Source organism: Melozone crissalis, unplaced genomic scaffold, assembly GCF_028551555.1.
Source record: "Melozone crissalis strain CALT ecotype California unplaced genomic scaffold, PUWL_Pcris_2 ptg000140l_1, whole genome shotgun sequence".
Taxonomy (NCBI): domain Eukaryota; kingdom Metazoa; phylum Chordata; class Aves; order Passeriformes; family Passerellidae; genus Melozone; species Melozone crissalis.
The window spans coordinates 1,975,069-1,998,653 of record NW_026535913.1 but is presented as its reverse complement, the minus strand read 5'-3'; the positions used below and the strand labels follow the sequence as shown (position 1 = coordinate 1,998,653).

Here is a 23,585-nt window from a genome sequence, read left to right as displayed (position 1 = left end):
ATGGAATTACTGAAATTACAGTCTGCAATTACTAAAAACACATTATGAAGTTACCACGCTTATGTAAAGAAGCTAATTGTAATTACCAAAATTATATTTAGCCCAGGTATTATCATTAGCATCTTTCATAAACATTTCTGTGAAGGGTTTAATCCTTAGTGATCAAGACCTCAGTGCTCTGCTGGTTACAGAAAACACCTTTTCCAGCAGTAAGATACCCCTTAAATCAAATCTCAGGGTTTGGTTTGGAGTCAGAATGCCACCTTCCAGATTACTAATCTCTGTTCCTACAGCAAATGCCATTTCCCTTTTTAATCTTCAATCAAATGACCCCAGAAACTAATTCCAGCTGGCTTATGAGTCATACTAAGCTTCAATTTCACAAAGATAAGTTGAGTATATTTGATTTTCAGAATATCCAGTCCATTGCTTTTTCATGGTTTTATTTCATAATGACTAATCAGATTCATTTCAGTGTAAAGTGATAAAACCTGCTAAAAATAACACCTCCACTGGTCATACATTCCCAATTCATATGTCATAAACAGCAGTTGTTATATTCACTAATTAGCATGATACATGCTCCTGATTACACTTTTGTTAAACTTAGGTGTCAGCTTTTCCATATGTCCCCTCTGGAGGTCTGTAGTACTTTGGGAAAGCCATCAGCTGCATCATGTTGAATGCATACTTTCTGCATTTGACATTCTTCAGAACATTCTCTATGCGGCATCCTTCTCTAGTGAAAGGGGGAAAAAGTACAACTTCAGGAAACATAGAATAAATAAATATGCTTTATTTGTTCATTGCAGAGTTTCAGCAACAGTTGAAGTAAAAATAACAAGGATTCAACTCTACATTTTTGTTTTCCATGAGTGATGATACATCTTACAGAATTAAATCCAAGGCCAGGCCCAGTACACTTATTGCCCTCAGAAATAGGTGATAAGATTTTCCATCCCCCTAATATATCTGCCCTTGAGGTTTAAAGTTCAGTAAAAAAATTTAATAACTTTAATGATACATTTTGTTCTAATTCCAGAAATATATTTGCCTTTTAAACCTTTTCATACCTTTCTTTTTCAAGTGATTTGCTATATATGTGTGAGTATACATTGCCCTAAAATGCGCATTCTAGGAATAAGGAATTTTATTAAGTCTGGCCCTAGAGATTCGTGAAGGAAAGTTTCATCTCTGCTTCATTTGCTGTATGTTCAGCTTTGCAATGAAAAAAAGAGAGAATGGCTTTTCAAACAGCCCAATCCACCTCTCTGCTTTATAAAGGAAGGATGTTCGTTCACATACAGTACAAAAGTCACAAGTGCCAAAGTGGTGCATCAAGACATAAACAGGACTTTGTTAAAAAGAATATAAAAGTGTACTGAAAGCAAAAGCAACTAAAGCAACAATTACAAACAGGCTAATTTCATTACAAAACAGAACTTAGTATATTCTATTTACTCTACAGAAAAGGGTTAGTTGTAGCAAAGTAATAATAATTTATTAAACGAAAACAATCCCGTCAGCTAGTTACAATGAAAAAACACAACGGAAGGTAAGTCTCACAAACCATTGCCCTGCCATATTTGTCTAGTTAGTTTGTGTTGTGCAAATTTTTATTTTATTTTTTTTTTTTTGGTCAGACTAATTACTCTGGAAAGAGGGATTCAAGCATTCAGGATTCCACAACTTCTATACAGTGACAGCATTGTAAGTGGGCTTTCTTTGCGCTAATTACAGTGGGAAAGCTTTACCATGAACAGAAAGAGCAAATCAATTCACTCAATGCATAGTATACTTCTCGGAGTTCAGAAAAAAAGAATGAAAACACAGTACATTTCAGACATGGGAATCTTAAAGATGAATCCTTGGGGTCTGAGACTGTAGAAATATTACAACATGATTCTTTTTTCTAGAGTTAGTTCGTTGCTGTTTGTAGAAAAGAAAGGAACACAAGTAAAGTTTATTGATATTTGGCTAATAGCAAAGCAAGACTTAAAATAAGCCACACAACCAGCAGGTGTGAGCTGACAAGCAGCAAGGCGACAGGATAGAAGTGTCGAGCAGTTGGCTTGTTATCAGTTAGACAGCCTGTTTCGGGATCATCCGAGTCAGTCAGTGCTCCCTGGGTCTGTCTGCTGTTAAACAGGGAAGTTAGGAACAGATAGAACAGCATTTCAGCAGCAAAGAAAGCCAACACGCAGGCATTTTGACAAAATGAAAGTACAGAGCCATTTTGAGGAAATAGATTTATCTAAGTACTTCCAGTATAACTTTTGTGTTCTACAGCTGACAGAGGAAGCACCATCACTGGGCGGCTACTAGCATACTAATGCTACTAGGTGCCTTGGAGTAGTATTCACAAGTGAACATTAAATCACTTCCACAATGAACTACACCATCACTAAAATCAACACACACACTGAACAGAAATGAAATAAGGAGGTTGAAAAAAAAAGTTAAGGAAGCAAAGAAAAAAAGATCATGAGTACGTCATAATGCAACACTGAACAAATGATGTCTCCATGGTGCTCACAGGCTTTTCAGTCCTGCTTCAGTATCTATTAGGAAGTTTATTGGCAGAAATGAAAAGGCCACACACTAACAGCTATTCTAAAATAGTATTAAATGATGGTAAACTGACTTCAAAAATTCATCACTGCTGGTGACTCAAAGTCCATAGCAGTTCTTTTTATTCAAAGGCTCGCACCTGCATTCCTGTAAGTAAATCACCTTGTATCTTTATCAGTCAACACAGGGAGGAGCTAATCTACTTAGAAGGAAGTTCTACTGAATCACGCTGGATTGTGTGGTCCTTGTCCTACCAGAGCAACAGGGACACTTCCACTGCCAGGCTTGCCTTTTGTATTCTTGACAGATTCTCTGTAAGTACAATTACTCACACTGCAACCACACTTCTTCAATTCCTCTGAAGCTTACTTGCATACACTCAGGAGTCCTGTTTATAGACTTCCTTTGGGCAGCAAGGACTGGCAAGATTTTTTTTTTTTTTCTATTTACTATGAATATCCTGTGATGAAAAGATAACTTGCCATTTTTTAATGTGGACTTGAGAATATCCAAATATATCAGATGACAATGCAGTGCCCTTTCAGAAGGACAGGTCACAAGTATGCTCTTGCTTTCAAGAGAGAAAAAGCTGGCAGACATTATCTTTACTGTCCCACAGCTGCAGGTAAGATGAAGAGGATACTCTGAAAACAGCAGCAGCCACATCACCTTACAGAAAGCCTGCCTTCTGACTCGTGTGTTAAAGGGCAGTGCTACATTTCCTAAGCTTGGATAGCAAGAGAGGTGCAAGAGCTGCGTTTGCAGGTGGAACCCTAGGCAAGGGGGGGTTGATCAAAACCTTTCCTTGCCCAATTTCTCTTTTGAACAAGCCTTCCATAATAAGTTCTTAGTCTTAGTCTTTGCTTTGAACTTCAGTCTGTATGTTACACTAATAAAGGGATCAATACATACTATTTCGAATAGCAAAATAAGAGATAAAAAAATAAAACCCCTGCTATTTTCATCTAGGTCAAAGTAATTGCTGGTGGCAGGGTGTTTGCTGCTTTTGTTCTACAGATCTCAAGTGTCCATGGATGGAACTTGGGCAGAACTGAGACTTTGCTGTAGACATTATCTCAGAAACTATCAAGAAATTAAGCTGATTGCATGGTTTATTGGCCTTGTCAGCACTGAAATAAGTAATTCTGTGTTTCTCTATCAGACTGCTCCAGCTATGCCTCTGTCCTAGGGCCCACCTACAGAACTGCCTTCCTCTTCTGCTCACAGTGACATTACTATTTGTGATCAGCTGGGAGGACTAACTTTATTGTTCCCAGTTAATGTTGTCCTCCATTATGTATTTCTATATACTTTTTTAAGAACCTGCTGCTTGCTGGTTTTCCTTTTCTTTTTTTAATCTCCACAGCATCCCACAGGTTTGTCCCTTTGACCCTGTCCCCTTACTCCCTTCCAACTCCTCAAGGTGAGCCTGCAGGTTTCAGCTTACTCCCCTTATGCCCACAACTCATGAGAAGTCCAGCTCAACCCTCCCAGTCCCATCTCTTCCTTCCCAGTCACAGAGTCCGGGTGATTTTTGTTTGCCCTGCATCCCTTCCATCACAGACATCACGTGTGCTCCTATGCACACACCAAACTTTTTTCTTCTGGAGAAATCCATCTGGGCAGCAGTGAAGTTGAGCATTCAGTAGGGTGCACAGCCACTGCATTAATCAGATTGATTGTTTACACCAATCTGGAGAGCCCTGGCTTTGCACACCAATGGTTCATTCCAAGCAGGCTGAGTCACACACTTGCAGGTTGTTCCTACAGGGATGAACCCTCCTGCTTCTGTGGTGTGCCTTGCTCTGTTGGACTCCACATCTCAACAGTGTCTGGCTTTCATCTGCACTGCTACAAGTCACATTAGCTTCAGTGAGATTTATGCGGGAGTAATGATGGAAATACAGATAAAAGCCATTTGTTCTCTTTTTTTTTTTTTTTTTTCAACAGAAAAGCCTACAGTACATTTGTTCTTTGATATGCTGAAAAGAATGATCGGTGTCTTTTAACATAAAAAGTTTATCTTCCCCCCAGGAAAGCAACCGTGAACAGCTGATGCACAGGCACTCTGTTCCACAAATTAGTCACATCATTCAATGCATGATTCAATAAGATGTCCCCAAAATAGAGCAAGAGGATCCAAGTCCATTATTAGCTTCCTAAGAACAAGCTGAGCAGAATAGCTACGCATGCTTTTAATTGAGGAGGAATATTTGATCAGGGTCAGATGCCTTGCTATAGCGTGTGCCAACATTTCTCAGTGCAGTGCAGTGACAGTGCCTTCCAACACACCCCAAAGTGTCCTCTGCAGTGACTATTGAACAAAGCAAAGACCTACACCCAGCTGTCAGCACCATAACATTGCTTCCCCTGGCTCACCCCACCCTGGAGGAGTTTCACTGCAAACAGCAGAAATCCCACTAGTGCCCTGTCAGCTGGATTCATGTGGCTTCTGACTGACAGCACAACCAGAACAGAGCGCTAAGGGTGCTACATGCTCAGGTGTGAAGGTACAGCCATAGTTTCAGACGTTATCTCCATCACAAATTGAACTTTAACAGCAAAAGGAAGGAAGAAAACTTGAAAAATAACCAGCAAGTTTCTATTTTACAAATAATTTAAACAGAAGTAGTGAAACCACCTAAGTTCGCAACATCTGGAGTCATGAACACCCCACTAACCTATCATACAATTTTTATTCATTTACTCTCAAATTGTTCATTTGAGACCTCCGGCACAGCACAAACACATTGTAGCAGCCAAGGGTTCTGTAAGTTAATGACAATATAACCATTTCAGCCTGCCTTCTATCTCATTTGATGTTTTATCATCCTAAACTCCTGTTAGGAGTTGCTACATGCTTATCAAATGAGGCAAAGGCAAAACAGCAGGTATTTTTTGTTCTTTTCAAATTCAGCTGATAAATTATTTGGACCTCAAAGTAGTGAAGCAGAGATGATGAAAATGGTGTGAGGAAAAAGCCTCTCAAGTCCTTAAGAGAGTCAAGCACACACATGAGGGCACATTCTGGCTTTCGATTGTCAGTCACACTGATGTCCCTGAGCAACGTTTTTGGAGGAGATGATTTTCACATTTTGGGATGTATGCTTCTTTTTTAGAACTTTTCCAGCTACAGTTATTAGCAACACTGGAAACGTTGAACTCTTCTACACGATTTCTTCAGGTGGAATAAACAGGCAGCTTTCTATTAACAGGTGTCCCACGTGCTAGTGGTGACTACCGTTTGAATTCATGTCCTACTGCACTTGTACTTTATGGGAATTTCCCTTTTTTTTTTTGTAGACAGATTCAAGCAAGGTTTTTCTGGTCCTGATGTGTTTTTCTTCTTAAACTTCCGTGCTGACACAGAAAATAGCAAAAGTAAGTTGCTTCTCTAGAGTGCCATCTGGTAATAGTAGAGACATTTCTTCAAATAGAAAGGATGGCTAACAGTTCTCAGTCTTACACAATTTTGATAACTTACCTATTCCTTTTATTTCAAGACAGTCAAGTTCATAAGCAGCTTTCAAGAAGCAGCTTCTCTTAAGAAGTTTTTGGAACGAAAGCATCCTAATTTCTACATGATACATGTTACTGGGATTGACTGAAACACTTCAGAGAATAATCACCTGTATCAATGTACAGCACTACAGTTCAAGAAGGCAGCCTTAACTTTTTCAAAGAGAAAATGTGGGATCCTTGTGAACATCTCCTAGCCATTACCAAGCTGCTGCACTAGCACATCTAGAAGAATAAAACATCATGCAGAAGGAAATAAACAGGTATCAGCCTAGTCCTGAAGGATTTCAGTATCAGAGCAGAACTCAGATAAAACATATAAAGGAACATCGGGAAACAAAATTTTATTTTGAAATATGAAGTTGATGCAATAAACCTCCAACAATTTTTAAGAACAAAAAATGGTTCTGCATTGTTTCAAAATGGAAGCTAAGGGAGGGGAATCAGCAGAGACATCTTTTGTATCAATGATCTTTAAAATTATTCTTTTTCTGATACGCATTTAATAACTTAAATTTTTTCCCTCAAATCCACATGGCACTAAATAAAGTAGAAGATGCTAGAAATCAATTTTTGCTGCTTACATGATCCTATAATCTCAGCTCAAAACAACGAGAATTGCTGAAACTGATAAGCAGTCTTAGATCCAAGAATACTGAGAAATTCAGTCAGTGATTTAGGAAGCTGCTATTTAAACATACACAAAAACCCCAGACTGTTTATCAAATCTGTTTTATCAAATTGTCACACTAAACTCCCTCCTCCTGTTTTAACCTTTTGTAATGCAAGTTTTTCCCTACTCTTGTTGCTAGAATAGAAACCCTCTATTTCCCCACTCCTTTCTTCTCTCCTTGCTTGGTTATAACACACGACTTTTCTAATGCAATATTTAGGAAATAGAAAGGAAAGTAGATCATACAATATGAGGCTTGACCACTGAGTTGGACCATGCAGCAGATTCATGGTGCAGTCATGATGATAGGACACCTAGATCTTGAAAATCAGCTATTGTGAAGTAACTGTGGGGTTTGGGCTCAAAACCATTACGGAGTTTCAGTCTGTACAGAGCTAAAAATTCAATTTTGAGGAGGTGGTCAGAGACAGCAAGCTACTGGAGGCTCAGTGCTGGACAGGGTACAGGTTTTCAGCACTATTATGAACAGGCCTTAACAGTTCAGTACAGAGCAAGAGATTAATAAAGAAACCCTCTTGCAGCAATATTTAATAACAGGCAAGGAGACACTTGGTCCCACAGCCACACAACCACATCCGGGAAAACCCTGTTGTCTTATGTGCTGACATGGACAGGGATCCTTTGGAAGGAATGCTGAAGTCAAAACTCAATTTACACAGTTGCTCTTTTGCTCTGCTGTGTATGTGTTCTCCTTGAAGTCAAAATAATTATAAATGTGCAAATTTATGACCTATTTTATCAGCTTAGCTGTGTTTGGATTTCCCAGAGCAAGTGAAAGAGGCACACACCCTGCACTGCAGGCAACAAAACAGCACAACTCACTCCAGCTTTGGGCCATGGAAACATCTCCCGAATTGCTGGTTCACACAGAGCAACACCCCTATATTTGTCTATGTTTACTTTTTAACATACAATTAACTCCAAAGAATAGACGGGAAAAGGGCAGTTTCAAGCTTGATATCTAATATGCATAAAACATGCTACTGGGTAATATACATCTCTACCAGTGTTCATCTTAGCACTTTAGAAATCTCTGCTGATTGCAGAAGAATTAATATTTTCCTTTTTGACTGATACAGAATGCCTTCAAGAATGGTTTTCCCTCAATGTTAAAGAGTATCTATGTGGTAAAAAAGTAACATTGACAAACTTATTATAGTGAAAATACAAGAAACATTAAGAAAAAATTCCAGTTAGAATCACAATTTTTGTCACTGGTGCATTTAGGACACCTCCATTAGCAGGCTAAATTCACCCTCAGCATCTGAACAGCAAAGCCAAGTTGACTTTCTGTGCCTGTGTCCCTTAATCTGCCAAAATGGACAGCAGATGCTGCCCCATGGGCACAGTATCCTGGTCATGCCAACTCCCAAAGTGCCCTGGAATCACTTGAGAGCACACTTAATCTGCCAAAACTGCATCCGGAAACATTTAATAATTTCACTGTATAAAATGACTGAGATCATGTTCTAGCATCTGTCCGCAGAGGTTTTCAATTTACAGCTGTGGCCAGAAGCTTCAAGTCCTGCAAAGTCATTGTGGTGACTGTGTGAGAGATTAGCTTCAGAACTGGAAAGTGATGGGTTTGCAGAGGAGATTCTTCTTTACCTGTCGAGACAGCAGAGCAGTTTCTGAAACATGATTTTCACCTCTACTGTACTCCAAGGAAAGGATTTGCTATTTCATTCTGCTTTTTACTGATAGTCCTCTGTAGTATTACACATCAATTTTACAAAGGTTTCTCTGTCTATCAAAAAGTATGGTTCTAATAATCTTCCTAGACACTCTTCTATAAAGTATTAGGATTACATGTGTATGGGAATTTCTCAGGTCAAAGTTGCGAAATCTTTCCTGACAAATTTCTCTTACAAGGTGTCAAATTCAGTCTAATGTACGACCAACACTAAAGCCAATGTGGTCTGCATCTCTGTGCAGGAAAACAACCAAGCAAAACCCCACGGGTTTGACATTCACTTGAGCTCTGAACAGATCCAACATTTCCCTTCCGTAAGGGTAGGGCACTGGCATAATTGGTTAGCGAGTCACACTTGTTTCCAGACTGTTTCTGTCACAGCAAGAGAGTTTTACTGAAGATGTAGTTACACATTTAGCTCACATAGCACAGTGAAACATAAATCCATGATAAATTCTTTCATATGTCTAATCAGGTTTAAATACTTTCTGTTGGCCATGAAAATAAATCTTTGTGAGTCATCCCTTTTCTTTTGGCAAAAATTTTTTTAGTCTTTTTCCCCATGCTGAGGACAAAGTAGCAAAGCTGATTTTAGAGGCAGAAAGGGCTTCCTACACTAGTTAACAGACACGTGTGAAAGATGAAGCTTAAAATCTGTTATTCATTTCGAGATGTCCAAATCTATGGGTAGGATGACAGAATTAAGGTCAGAGAACTGCTGGTGTAAACAGAACATCATTTAATCTATGTTGCATCCCTAATTTAGGTATTTTAAGGGAGGAGGGTGCTGAACAGAAGGAATTCTAAATTTGAATGTTGTGACTTGCTGGGTTTTCACTTTGAGATATATGAAAGGAGGAATGCAACTGCTTTTCATTAATGACACCAAGAGACATAGTCTCTTCATGGGATTAACCAAAGTGTGAGTCATAAACTGCAGACAACTGCTAGTCTCTAAATAATTCAGCTAAATAATGTCAGTTCATTAAAAAAACTTTCACCTAACACACTGATACATTTTTTAAAAACCACAAAACCAGTTTGAGATTTTATCTGTTCTGATCCCAGCTGTTCTTTCAGCAGCACACAGTCTGGGGGTATATTTATACAAGGTGAATTTGTGCACATATAGATTCCCCAGCCACAAAGAAAAATGCATCTAAATCTGATTTTAGCTGCCACCAGGAAAAAAAATGCAGCCCTGTTTTGGTTAGGTAGGGAGCTAACCAAAACAACCTATCCAAAAAATGCATAGGCTGGGATGCACACTGCAGCAACCTGAAAATTGTGTCCCAACATTACTACCAATAAACCATCTTCTCCTCTCTTCAGCAGGTAGATTGTTAGAGAACTTTGGAAAATGCAAGGAAAACTCCATTTGAATCAGAAACACACAATTTTTCCATGTACTTCCTTCAGGGCAAATGACAAGGCTGGATAAAATTCTAATTTAAATGCCTTGAATGCATTTGTCATCTTTTCTGTTAATAGGTACAATGTGGAGACTTAGAGAAATAAACCTTTCTATGAGAAATTAGGAGTGAATGTAATTCTTTCATCTTACTTGTTTTGTTTCAGTATCTTTTTAGAAGATGGCTGAAATTTTGGAGTCTGTTCTTCACTCAAGTACCAAGGAGGAGAACTGAAACTGAAATCTTTTAAACAATATCGAATACAAGCATTTTCTCTTTGGTTGTTAAGCTGCATTTGTAAGGAAATCTTTATTTGAATGCTACTGCAGATTTGTTAAGAAGTTCATTGTATCTCACAAAGACAATATTAGCACAGATTCACTTTTTAAGCAAAAATACCACTGCACTGAAAGGGAGAATAAAGAGATGAAAGCCCATACTATTTTTCCCCCAGTATCAAGAAAAAAAAAAAGACTTTCAGAAGATTTGAGATCACTAAAGACTAAAAATTCAATAAGCCATTTATTTACCTTCTGCATTCCTAAATCTTTGCTGGCAGAAAGGAGTAAATAATTTATAACACAGGTGCAAATACCTTCCTCTCTGCAATAACACTACATTTTTCTCACTGTTACAAAGAGCTGAAGGACGTGGTTTTGCTCAGTGCAGTAACAGTAATTGTCAGTTTGCCAAAGATCAAAGACGCAGTTCTCAGGATAAGCTCTATGAACTATGCTCAAGACTCCCTGAGCTCAAGAGGAGTTCACTGCACTGTCAGCAGCACTTAACCATGAGCTAAGTCTCTGACAGATGAAAAAAATGGCCATTTATTTCCTGACCTGGACTGAACTATCAGATACATATGAAGTTTCTTATAAAGTCAGTCTTTCCTGCGTTGCAGACTGTGTTCCCTCAAGCGCATGACCAGTGGTGCTGAAACATTATCACCAGAGTTTAAACTACAATGCCTTGGGACCTTCTACAGAACCTGCCAATTCCTGAAACTTTGGAGTCTCTGGGTTTGAGATATTTTAAGTATGAATGTTCCCAAGCACATGTTTAGCAAGCCACATATGCAACTGCCAAGCAGAACAGCAATGGGGCTTTCCACATTTGGTGGCAATTGCAATCACGGGGAAAAGAGGGTGTTTTCCTGTGAGAAATCCAAAACATTAAAAAAAAAAAAAAAAGGAACCATCCAAGATTTTGTGGGAAACATTCATCCATTATTATTTTCTTCTGAAGAAGCAGCATGCCAATAGCAATGTTGGAGTATTCCTTCCTTCCTTCCTTCCCCAGGATGGGACACAGAAGGTAGCAAGTGGGTACAAATGTCTCACTGGGATGGTGGAGAGTGACCTTTGTCTGCAGTGCATTTTCCTACTCTATTATATGCACTGCTTATTATGTGCACTGGAAGGAAAACAGCTCAAGGTACATTTCAGAGTTTCATCATCTCACAGTGCTCCGACTTTAGCTAAACACTGCTCCAATTTTCCAGAAAAACCCTGTATTTTGAAATAACTACAAAATATTAGACTACACAGATTGAGGTTGTGCTGGAGGCAATGCCAGTGCCTCTGATTTTACACTCTCTTTATAAGAATACAGTTCTCAACTATATTCTTATACGTATATAAGATTACATTCTTATTACATTTGTATTACATTCATATATTCTGGTATGCTTATGTTTCTGGCCATGCCTTCTTCAGTCACTAGGAAAACCAATAACACTTATTCATATGCTTCAGGTGTTTGGATCAAATAAATATGAGCCAGAGGCCAGGTGTTCATACAGAAAAACCTACAGTGCAGCCAAAAAGCACACAGGTTGTTAATGAGAAACATTTCATCCTCTCCAAATGCCTGTAATGTCAGGCCTTAAGGAATTCCGCTTTCTTTTCAATTTCTAATAAATGCTAATGTCCTTCAATTATATTGCAACTCACTCCACATTAACCTCATTAGGAATAATGCTGCCTTTCCAGGTGAGTGAGGGATGTCAGCACTCACAGTCCTCTCTAGCACTTGCTCGTGGCCAGGGGACTACGAAAAAGGGCAGCCACCCTCCAAAAACATCTGAGCAGGCTGATTCTGTCCCTGGTTTTTAGATAATCCTGAGCTTCTGTGTCTGTTGGACAGCACTTACAGGCTTCTGGTAACTAAACAATTTCGGTTTGGTTATTTTTTAAAGATCTCAACAATTCTTATAGCTTTATTCTCAATTACCCTTTATTAAAAACTTATTATCAGTTAACATCATCTTGTCAGAGCCTGGTTTACACATGGAAATTAGTCCACTTGTCCCTTTTTATTAATATTCAATTCTGTGTTAAATGCACTATTAATGTACAGCTACTGATAGCTTAAATAAAATCTATAAAACACAAAAGCTGCAATTAAACAGCAAAAGCAATTTTAAAAAAATTATCTTTGCAGAGCTACAGGCATCTCTTGTTATCTCATTAATGTACACATGGGACAGGGCTTGTGCTCTCTTTGTTGTTCATAATATCCTTGCTACTCTCTTAGAACACTGGAGTTGGTTAAAGCAAGCACTCTGAATTCCTTGAACTATTTCCTTTGCTTTTCCTGCTTGCATGAATAGCTAATGATGGCAGATATGAGATTCAAATAAAGCTAAAGATATGTGAGTGCAGGCCAGCAGCTGCACTTGTCAGACAAGAAGGCTCATCAATGCAGACAGAGTATTTTGATGTATGAAATAATAAATGACATTTTCCCATGTATGGTGCACAGTAATGAAGCACATGCAGAACACTACAGAATATGAGAAATATTATAATCCTCCCCAAGATGGAATTGCTCACAGATAATGGAAATTTCAATGGAAAAGTAATGGGTTTAGATTTGACCAATAATGTTCTCTCGAGTGCAGAGGAATTCAACAACCGAAGAAGCAACAGACAACCTGAGGGCAAGGAAAGAGCTCTCTACCAAACACTTGCTTCCATAAACAGGACATACTTTATTTAGAAAGCTTCCTCACCCTCCCATTCATTCAAATTATTAGCTGCATATTTTTATTAAGGAACACTGATTATAAGTTCTTTTTCAAAAATAAACACATCAAATCACAATGGTAGAAAAACTAGAGCAACATCTAACGAAATACTGAAAAAGTGTTCTTCAGTATAGAAGTATAACTTCTGCACATGTATCTACTCAAAATGGCTAAATATCTGCAGAATTTGTAATGTTGCTGAAGTTATGCAAGCTAAAGTAACTTTGTCTGGAAGAGTTATCAAATAAAGTTTTTCTATGAAAATAAACAAGAATTTAGCATAAGGGCACTATAACTACATCACTTGATGGCTACTGCTCTCTATGTAAACAAGGAAAGTAACCAAAGTGGACTTCTACCCTTATTGCAAAGCATGCAGTAGTTATCATATGAATTGAGCAAACAAGCAGCCTCTATCTTGTAGCAGCTAAAGTTTAAAGAGTAACTTAACAGTACACATTTCGTTTCTTACCCATTTCTTCTTTCTAATAACTCCTGGCTTCCTTGACCTCATGATAATAAATAAATTAGTGTCTAGTGACAAGCATATGTTTAAAAGCCCATCAGGTTCTGATGTCAGCAAAATTTTCCTCAAGCTAAGTTTTGCCCTCATACCTTTATTTCACCTTCAGGTATTTACCATGACAACTACAGAATACACTTCTGAGACCTGATCCAACTCCTTTAAAAGGCAACATTCCCTAACCATGAGTGGCAAGTCTTTGGGTGCCAAATTTAACAGCCCAGGCTTCCTCTAGTTCTACAGAGCATCCCCAGGATGATTCAGGGCCCCTAAATCAGGCTACTAACCATCCTCCCCAGGACAGTATTGGGAACCTGAGTCCTTAGCTGGGATACAATAGCTATCTAAAGTTTTATGATAGAAATAGCTTGATTATAAGTGTTGCACTGAATTCAGTGGTCTTTGGAAATAACTTCTCCAATGCCAATCGCCCAAATGTTTTTTCCCTCTCATCTTCAAAGAGCTTCATAATCTCCAGTCCATACTTGCACTGCCACTGTATCCCCTAAAATATGAAGCTCACAAGCCTAGATTTTATCTCCAGCACCATAAACATAGTCAAACATGATGGATAACAACATAAACTTTCAAGCTCACTTGACGACAGAGTACTTTTGAAGGACAGACTTGATTTTTGTCTGTAGTGTAAATAAAAGAAAAACCAAGAGATTTATGAGCCAGGAATTGTCAGGTTTGGGCTACATTATGATGTGGTACAGAACATTAGGCTTTGCAACAAGATGAAATGTATTATTTCTCTTTTGGCATTCCATACCCAATGGAGTATGGATAGCGAGCTTCAAGTTTTTATTTTTGCCATATAAGATCATTTGACTTTTTCCACTCCATTGTAGTATATTTTTAATTTAATAAAACTTATAATTAAAAAACCCCTTCTAGTTTATTCAAGGATTACAATTCAGAGGGGGTTCATTTAATTCCAATAGTTTTAACATCTGTGGTTTAAGTTGCAGAAAGCTTCAAAAGTAGCTATTGAAGTAATGTATTGCTTCATTTACAAAGGAAATTGGATGCCTAATGCATTTTGTGGTGCAATAATAACGAAGCTGTAGTATTTGCATAAAGCAGCCCACAGTAGTACCAGGTGTAGGTCCTGTCTGAAGAAAGGCTTTTAGACTTTTCCTAGCCCAGTGTGGACACATTATTCCATCGGGTTACACATTAGCATAGAGTTTTGCTTTCCAAATGGCTTTGATTGGTCTGATCAGAGGATCAGCCTCTTCATCTCAACAACCTATTATTTGCTACAAGGATCTCATCCTGATAATCATGAGCCATACTTCTTCTGGGTATGAATTTATGTAGACCTAATTCAAACCTAGGAGGTGAACTCCAAACGGTGTTACCGTATTCGCTGCAACAACAAGCAAAGCAGAAAATGTCAGGGTTTAATCTGCTCAAGAGAGAAACACTCTCAGAAGAGAACTATGTCTCAAAAATATCTGTCTTGTGTTTGAACATCTGTGTAAGCATGCAGGAGGTAATCTGTACTAAGTTCAAGTTCATTACCACCTCATTGCAAGTTTTTCAGATTGGAATTAAGTTAAGACTGAAATGAGGTTTTTTTAATCCCTATTGTGCTGCACCAAAGAAGATGCTTTGTGACAGCAGGAAGAACGATTGCCTTTAGGATAGAAAATATAAAATTTGAGATACATCTGTCACAAAAAGATTTTTAAATAGTCTGCTAAGCCTACAAATACTTTTCTACACTACTGTACCCAGCATTGTCTTGCCAGTGAATACCCTTGGTGTAAAAGTAAGAAAATGTGTCTGATTTGAAAAATGTTACTGCACTCAAGTTTCTCTGAAAACCAAGAACAAGAGCTTGATCACATTGTATGAAATGCCTACATTTTCCTAGAGCTTCTATCCCACCAAAATTTTCATTTACAAACAAAGATCATCACATGAAGATAATAAATCTGGCAGCACATCTTGGGCTCCTTGCACGGCACAGGAGAGAAAATAAACAGCATCATAGTCGTCTGATATGTGCCAAATTACTTGAAAAATAAATTCAAAAAGCGTCTTCACACGGCAAATGAACGTCAAACTAACTTTAATGTGGTTATCTACAAATTTGCTGATAATATCACTGTGATAGCAAATTTTTACAGAGAAAGGTGACATAGGGAGCAGCCTTCTCCCTGAGGCTACCACACAGCAGGAAAGCCAGAGAGGATTTTATTCAGGATGATGTTGAGGGAAGATTATCCATCAGCACTCAAAAGCTTAAACACCAGTTCAGCAGTGTCCAGAAGGCAGAGAGCCTTGAATTGTGCAGCCAGCATTGCTGCATTTGCTATGTCAGCATGAACCCAAGTAGCAAGAAGGAGTGTGAAAACAGAATTAGTACTATGCAGAAAAGTGAATGTCAGTAAGGTAATGAACATTATTTACAAGCTTTGCTATTGCACACTCAAGTACAGCAACAGGACTCTTATTTAAAGCAAAACAGTCTATGAGAAGAGGCCCTTTTAAAGAAAAAGTAGATTCAAATGAAATTTCAAACAAAGGAAGGACTATGATGTCATAAAGGACTTGGCACCTCTGTACTAGTTTTCTCCCACTTTAAAATTGAAAGAGATCCAAGAGCATTTCTTTCTCTTGCCCTTTGGTTGTCAATTATAAGCTTTTTAAATCAAAAAACATTTGACTTTAAAAAGTGCAAGTGGAATAAATACTCAAACCAGTTATAGCCAATATTATCAAAGCAGTCTCTTGTGGATTTTAAGAATAATTTAATGGATCTTTGAGAATGAGATATTGTTGTAGCTGCTTGCCTCTGCCTGATGCTACTTTGATCACTTCAAAACCAGCCAATAATGCCTCTGCCACAGTGCCAGTTTACCCATTTTCATTTGCTTTCCTGAGGCTTTCAATGTAACAACCATTTAGGAGAAATAAACTTAGAACAGAGACCATGCCAGTCTTGGTTAAACACCATGAGCTAAAACCCTAAAGAAACCAAACCAAAACCATGTGAAAAACACTCCACAACAAACTACTCTGGACCCTCACATATTTTACTTACTACACACCACAAGGCAGTTTGTTGGAAGCTGCAAACCTTTCTGAGCTGATTACTTTGTATTCTGTAGATGCTCTGCTATCAACAGTTATGAAAGAATTATAAAGGAATTTAAATTAAAAAACCACCAACTTTGGAACGATGGTTGCAAATCAAATATAAAAGCCAACACTATTTTGACAGGAATTATGTATTTTCATCAGATTTTCAGTTCACCCAGGACACAAACTATTAACCAGATGATCCTACAACGGGGTTTTATAAAATACATGACTGTGTGATCAGATTGCACCTCAGTCTTTTCAATGTTTCAGTAATCTAAACAAGTTCCTCAAATCTGAAAAATGCTGAGTGGAGAGGGGCTGAAGAGTAAATATATATATTTTTTAAAGTCAGGTGTATCTCAGTGATCTATTGCAGATAATATGATGCCTTTTTAGCCTGTCTTTCTCTAGAAAGCAAAGGGCACATGCTAGCTCTCGGTGTGAGGGGAAGGAACAGCAATGTGTACATATCCTCTTTGGGCACAAGGACTGAGTTCAGCTAAACTGAAATGTGGGATAAGAAGGCTCACACATTACAGTGTTCCCACAAGGGTAAGGAGACGTGCAGCCAAGGGGAGGCTGTAGCATGAAATTAAAGCTGATGATACATCAGAAAACCCATAGGATGAATGAGAGGGACAGAAAGGAAGGTTTCTTATCTATGTACTACACAACAATTTCACGGAGCAGTAAGTGAAGTTCCTGAGCAGCACACACAGAGGCATTGTCTCCCTCAGCAAGAGGCAACCTAACAAAAGAGGCTGGTTCACATACCAAAGGATGTCATCCCTTAACAGAAGAGAGAGGGAGCAGTGATTCCCTTCCCACGCGCTGATCTCCGTGGTCTAAGGGACTGTAGATCTTGGCTAAGCCTTGTCTGGAATCACAAGACTCTGCAGAGGCAGAAACGCGCTCTGGCACCTTCCTGGGGCATTAGGAGCATCTCCAACAGAGCAGAAAAGCCAAGGGCTTTTCCCACTGCTGGAAGACAACACACACATGGCAACTTGCAGGCTGGGGAGAGGAGACAGGCTGGCAGGGAAGTAAACCCAGACCAGGGCACGGGAACAGCACTGCAGATGCACAGCCAAACCAGTGCCCAGGGATTGTGGCATTAGGGGTTTGGTTAGACCCACAGGACAACTGCAGCACCACTAAGTCCCAGGGCTGCAGAAACTACTTTAACTGTTCTATCATTAGGAGTCAGCTGTGGAGCGGGCTGTGCACTTTGGCAGGACTCCAACATTTCCTTTGCATTAACTTCCTTACAAACATGTGCTTTCTATTCATACAAATTATAGCAGAGACCTCCACTACTAAGAATGCAAATTCCCCAAACTATCTCCCAGCTTTATCTCTGGATGATCTAGAGAATAGGATAGCAATATAATACTGCTGTCTCCATTCCTGGGTTTAGTTCCAGCTGACTGCAGACAACATCATGAAAGTAGGAAATACATAATAGGTACATAATGATCCAAATGGAAACTCCTCTGGTCACTGCCCTGCAAACAGCTACCAGGACTTGTATTGCAGGTTAATACTGAGAAACAACTTGTTGCTGCCAGGGATTCCAGTGAAAGGTCACCAGTGGCTGCTGTAATGGTAAGGACACGCTTACAAAATGTCACTCACCAAACCAGAGCTGCCACAGAAAGCAACAAGTAGAAACTACTGCTAAAACTAAGCTGAGAAAAGCCACTGTCAGAAGAGTTTCTATAAAAATACCACACACTAAGATGTTACTGCAAGAGAGTAAGAAACAGGGAAATGCTCATTGGAAAAAGAAAAAGCAGCAGGCTGAAGGGAGAAAACCCCCATACATCAAAGACAGTTCCTCAAATTATGGTTATAAAATACGGGGGCTGATGATGACACACAATTACATCTCTCCTTTTATTTTGGTATCCAATATGATTTTAGATTCCTTCCCTAAAGAACCTGAGATAGAAAAATTCAGATCCAGTGTCTGAAGCTGAATAGGACCCTAATTATTTGAAAGCACAATTGTATAACAGAATGTGCCTGGTCACCTTATGAATGCATCATAATAAAAAATGGAAAAAGATAATGTGGAGATTGAATGCTGAATTCTCTCATGTCATGTACATCTTAAGCACTAGGCTAGCCCCCAGAGATGGTGGCTGGCCCTGAGCCAGTGTTCCATCCCAAAGGATGGGACTCAGGGAAAAAAAACCTGAAACCAGGCTGCTGGACAAGAAAAGATGATTATCTGAGCCAGAGAGCATTCCTACAATAGGAAACTAAGTTTATGAAGGGATCAAGGGAGTCTAAAATGAGAGGAAAGATAAACCTAGAAATGTATTTAGCTGCTTCCTTTACAAGGCAGCCAGAGCTATAGCCTGACACTCCGTCACCTTTCTCCTGAAGGAATGCAGGATCTGCTATCACAAAACCACCTTGTCTGGAAGAGCAGCTGGTTGCTTCATCCTTGTGTGCCCCCTCCCACCTTTGGACAGTCTGTAGGTTGCTGGGACTGCAGACAGGAAGTTATGAGCCCTCCCTGTCCAAGTTATATCACTCTGAGAAGAACACTGGTTTAGAGGCCAGTAACTTCTAGAAGAAATTTCATGTTTGATAGCTTTAACTCGCTGTTGTATGCTACTACTGCCCTCTTACTCTCATTTCCTGCTTCTTTCTTATCTACATTTTAGACTTGGCAGTGTTGTTCTTCCTGAGATTTAGCTGAACATGGCCAAAGCCATGGTAATTCAGCTGTAGGAACTGGATTTTCAATAGATAATGAACATGCATACAGGACTTTTCCCACACACTCTTCCAGGAAATCTTAATCAAAGTGAAATATAACAGGAAGAAACCTGGTATTACTCAGTCTGGTGATTATAAACATCTGGTTGTTGATTTCTGCTAAGACCGAGTTTTTCATGGAAGCTCTTAATAAGCAATAAAGCACTAGATGAATGAGAAAATTAATGAAGTTTTCCATAAGCAACTAGAAAAACCTCAAAAGTGAACACCAAACAATATTTTACAATAATCTAACTACTTGCATGCTAGCTTTGTCTAATCACAACAGGTGAATTAACTTTTAGAAAACAAGATGGATGGCAGTTCAAAGCACCAAAACTGGACCTTACCGTTACTTAATGCCCGGGCTCCTATCAGCACATCAGGTGATGCAAATCATCTACAGCTTCCACCTCCAAATAGAGATGTTAAGTTTCTAAAGAGCCATAGAATGATGTAAAAATCTATACTGGAAGTCAGGCTTGCCTTTCGAAAGTTTTGTTTGCACTGTGCTTATACTTTTAAAAGAAAAAAGAAAAGGTGGTGGAGGTCAGATATTCCTCCTCCTCAACTCACTCATTTTTAATGTCCTCAAACAGCTCTTTAAAAAAGGAGATATTTTCTTTATAATTGGCTCATCAAAAGCCCAATACTTGTTGTCCAGATCATTCATTCTTTGAACTCGTGCTTCAGGGAGATTTTTGATAGGCACTTTATCTAAGACACCCTGAAATATCCTTAACCGTTTCAAGTGGAAACAGTGTGTGCCACACTGAGTCAAATTTTGTATTCAATGTCAGAAACACGTGACAGGTGTTGTGCCCAGCTCAGAACGATGATAAGGCTGACAGCATGGAGGATTCACCATAGACAGTGGATTTGTCATGGCCTTTGTTACTGCTTTGAGGCTTTATTGGAAACATGCCCAATGACAGGAGATCCTGAGGTTATTCATGACCCACAGCCTCCAAAAGGGATCCTGTCACTGAAACAATAAAGCTAAATAGAGTCAGAAAAGAAATAAATTTTAAAAAGGGAAAAAAATCTATTTTTTTTTACAGAGCTACTTCATTATGCATTGCCCACCAGTCCATCCTCCCTTAACAGCAGTCAGCTCTAAAGACCAAAAAAATAGAACCATGTGACAGATACTGCAATGAACTCAGGTAAACCAGTTTTGTGCCTCTCTGTCTCTTGGAATAGACTTAACACTGAATGATAGGAAACATTCAGGTATGGGTGAAGGGAAAAATAAGAATATTGATGCCTGCAAAAAGAGACTTGGAAGTGGCAGAGACATTATAAACAGGGTTTTAATACGATGTGAATTACAAGCACTTGATACAGAGGGGATGATATATTGATTTTCCTCATTCTGAACTATGCCTGTCACTAAGATCAATGGAAGTCACAAACCTATATCAAGGAAATTATAATATGTGGAATTATTTATAGAATGGCTGCTCCAGGTACACATCAATTGCAGCATCATAATGGCCCGACTTATGACTGAGGACAAAGCCATCTATTACATATTGTAAATGAGAAAGTGTGCATTGCCATCATTGCTTCATTTTCCACATTTTTCATAAGTGAAAGGAAGAACTAATAGAAGCATTCTTGTACAGCCTTTTTTTATAAAGAAGCAACAAACATTGTAGAGTTTATCACTAAACGACAACAATTCCACTTACAAACTAAGTCATTAAAAGAACAGCTACAGGCAGTATTTTCCAAAACAGAGTTATGCAATGTACACCAAGGCAAATACGCTGAAACTTTGGGAATCACTTCTGGATTGCTCAAAATTCTGGGCACCCTGAAGAAGCTGAAAAGCAGCAGCACACAGGAGGGCAGCATCTCCAAGCTGCTGGTGGCAAGGAAGCATGAACCTGTAAACGCATGCTTCCTTTTTCCACTGCAAAAGCTCTGTCACCACTGGCAGACAAAGAAAAAGTCTAATGGCTACACAGGCACCTTTATAATTTTCATATCTCAAAATTATGGCATTTCCAATAAAGTCTGCTTTTGAATCACCATTTACTTCTACAGTTCACTTAGTTTCACAGCAGTCTCTACCTCCCACTGTTAACTCTTAAAAGAAGCCTTTCAAAGGTCAACCCAAACTGTTAGGATTCTAGATGGTAAAACTGAATTTTTCATGTCTACTTGTTCTTCTGAAAGGCTTAAAAGCAATTTGTGGCAATCAGCACAAAGGGATTTGATTGACAAACTTTAACAAAGTGATCTAGAGAAGATTCATTGGGAAAAAAACTGCTAAAATTGCAAATTAAATGGCAAATAGTTTTTCTCTGTCTGCCCTTGAAGGAAAATAGGTTCTCTTCTTAGACGTGAAAATTTTGAATTCGGGAGGGAAAAAGAGGAATTTGGCTGGGTTTTTTTTGTATTTTATTTTTAAACCTCTAGTATTGTGTTAGACTGATAGCAACCAGCATAGTTAGAAGATTTATTTCTTTACTATCCTGATGGTGCAAATTATTTTGTATGCTACTGCCACTACTGCAAAGCCTTTGCTTTAGTCCTCAGACAATCCTATTACCCAAGTCAAAGTAACTCATTTTTCACCTACTTTAATTCAGTTCTGAAATTCATATACAGGGCAAGAGCAGGATAAAGCTTTTGTCTGTTTGAAAGTACAGCATAACTGATAGATTTTACATTTTTGTAATGGTGCTTCAACCTCATATACCCATTTGCTTGTTTAATTTTTAAGTATTATTCTGATTTTTTTGCCTTTACAACATTCTTCTGTGACTTCAAATTACTGTTGCCTGCAAATATAACTAATGTGTTAATCTTCTCAACTTTCAAATCACTCACATGACATAAACCCACTCAAAACCATTTATATTTTGATCTACAAAAACCTACTACATTTTTTTACTAACAAGTTCAGGTTTTTTAAAATTATATTTATGTCTGTGAAAATTTTCCAATCTCCTACTCTACTCAAAGCTATTCTAACATTATGGCGATTTTATGTAATTAAATTATTTTCCTGTCTGGTAACTTACTGTAGTTTACATACTTTTGTATTTATTGGAGACATACCAGAAAAAAAAAAAAAAAGCATTTGAAATGCCAAAAAACAACATTTAACACAGAAAACTCAGAATTCATTAATGATAAAATATGTAGTTATGAAAGACTGCACAAAACTCATTCACTCACTGAATCACTACAGAGACTGAGGGATTTATGCAAGGTGCAATACATCCAAAACAATACAGCTCAGTTCAACACACCACATCTCACTGCATTAGTAGCACTTGTCAACTAAACCTACAGCTAAGCCATCTCAGCTCATTTACTCTTTATAAAATTACCTTTTCTCTTCAGAGCAGCTATCTTTGCCAAAGGACAAAGGGTTTATGTGGGCAAACCTACAGTATTAGTCTACACATTAAGCACCTATTCTGGCAATAATAAATATGAAGGTCCAGAATTACCCATTACAGACCGTAAACATGCTTGTTTACTTATTAGGATCTTTATAAAGCCACCATACAAACAATTTGTGTTTAAGAAAAGTCCAAGATATGATTCAGTTACTTCTTTGCAGGCTGACCAAAATATTTTCTATTAGTTTTGCAGTGACCTTTGTTATATGTTATTCTAGTGTCGGGGATACACATTTTAAAACTCCTCTTGACAATGTGATTAGAACTGTAACTATATGATTAAAACTATATGATTAAGCTCATTAAAACCAATGATGAAAGTTTCTTTAGATAATCTAGCATGTGGATTAATTTTATGATTGACATTTGTTTGCTCAAGAAGGTTTTTTTATTCATCAAAGACTCAGGTAATGAAAAATCTTTACATCTTTTAATTACACATTCCTGATAATATCAGCCTCAATTTCTGCATAGTTGCAATTTAGAATAAAACATGTTTTAATTCACTTCTTCTAAAGCGCAGTAAAGATTTCATCAGGTATTAGTGGCAAACACCACCAGTCCAAACCTACTTGGATGTTTCTTTTCAATAACATGACTAGTAAGAATTGCCATGCGTAACAAATTTTTCTTTTGCTTTCTCAGTGTTTGTGTAGATGTCGAACAAAAAATTTAATGACTGCGCAAATGGTTTTTAAAATACCCTCAAAATTGAAAGATAACTTTTTTTAAAAGCAACTGCTGCTCAGACTACTGCTCATATTCTACACTCGGTGAGCTGACCCTTGCAAGATTTCACATATCTGTCTCACAAACTGTTAATGACAGATAAAACACACCGCTGCAAAGAGCCTG

General features: G+C 38.3%; 1 protein-coding gene across 1 annotated transcript in view; it reads right to left on the bottom strand.

Annotated features, from left to right (window-relative positions):
* Nucleotides 1–606: 606 nt before the first annotated feature.
* LOC128948640 (inositol polyphosphate 4-phosphatase type II-like) overlaps nucleotides 607–23,585 on the bottom strand; it is a gene marked incomplete at its 5' end in the record, with an annotated part of 99,455 nt that continues 76,476 nt past the window's right edge. Inside the window, one exon of the mRNA XM_054293404.1 lies at nucleotides 607–739. Coding sequence (XP_054149379.1) covers nucleotides 607–739 — 133 coding nt within the window. The remainder of the gene's footprint in view (nucleotides 740–23,585) is intronic.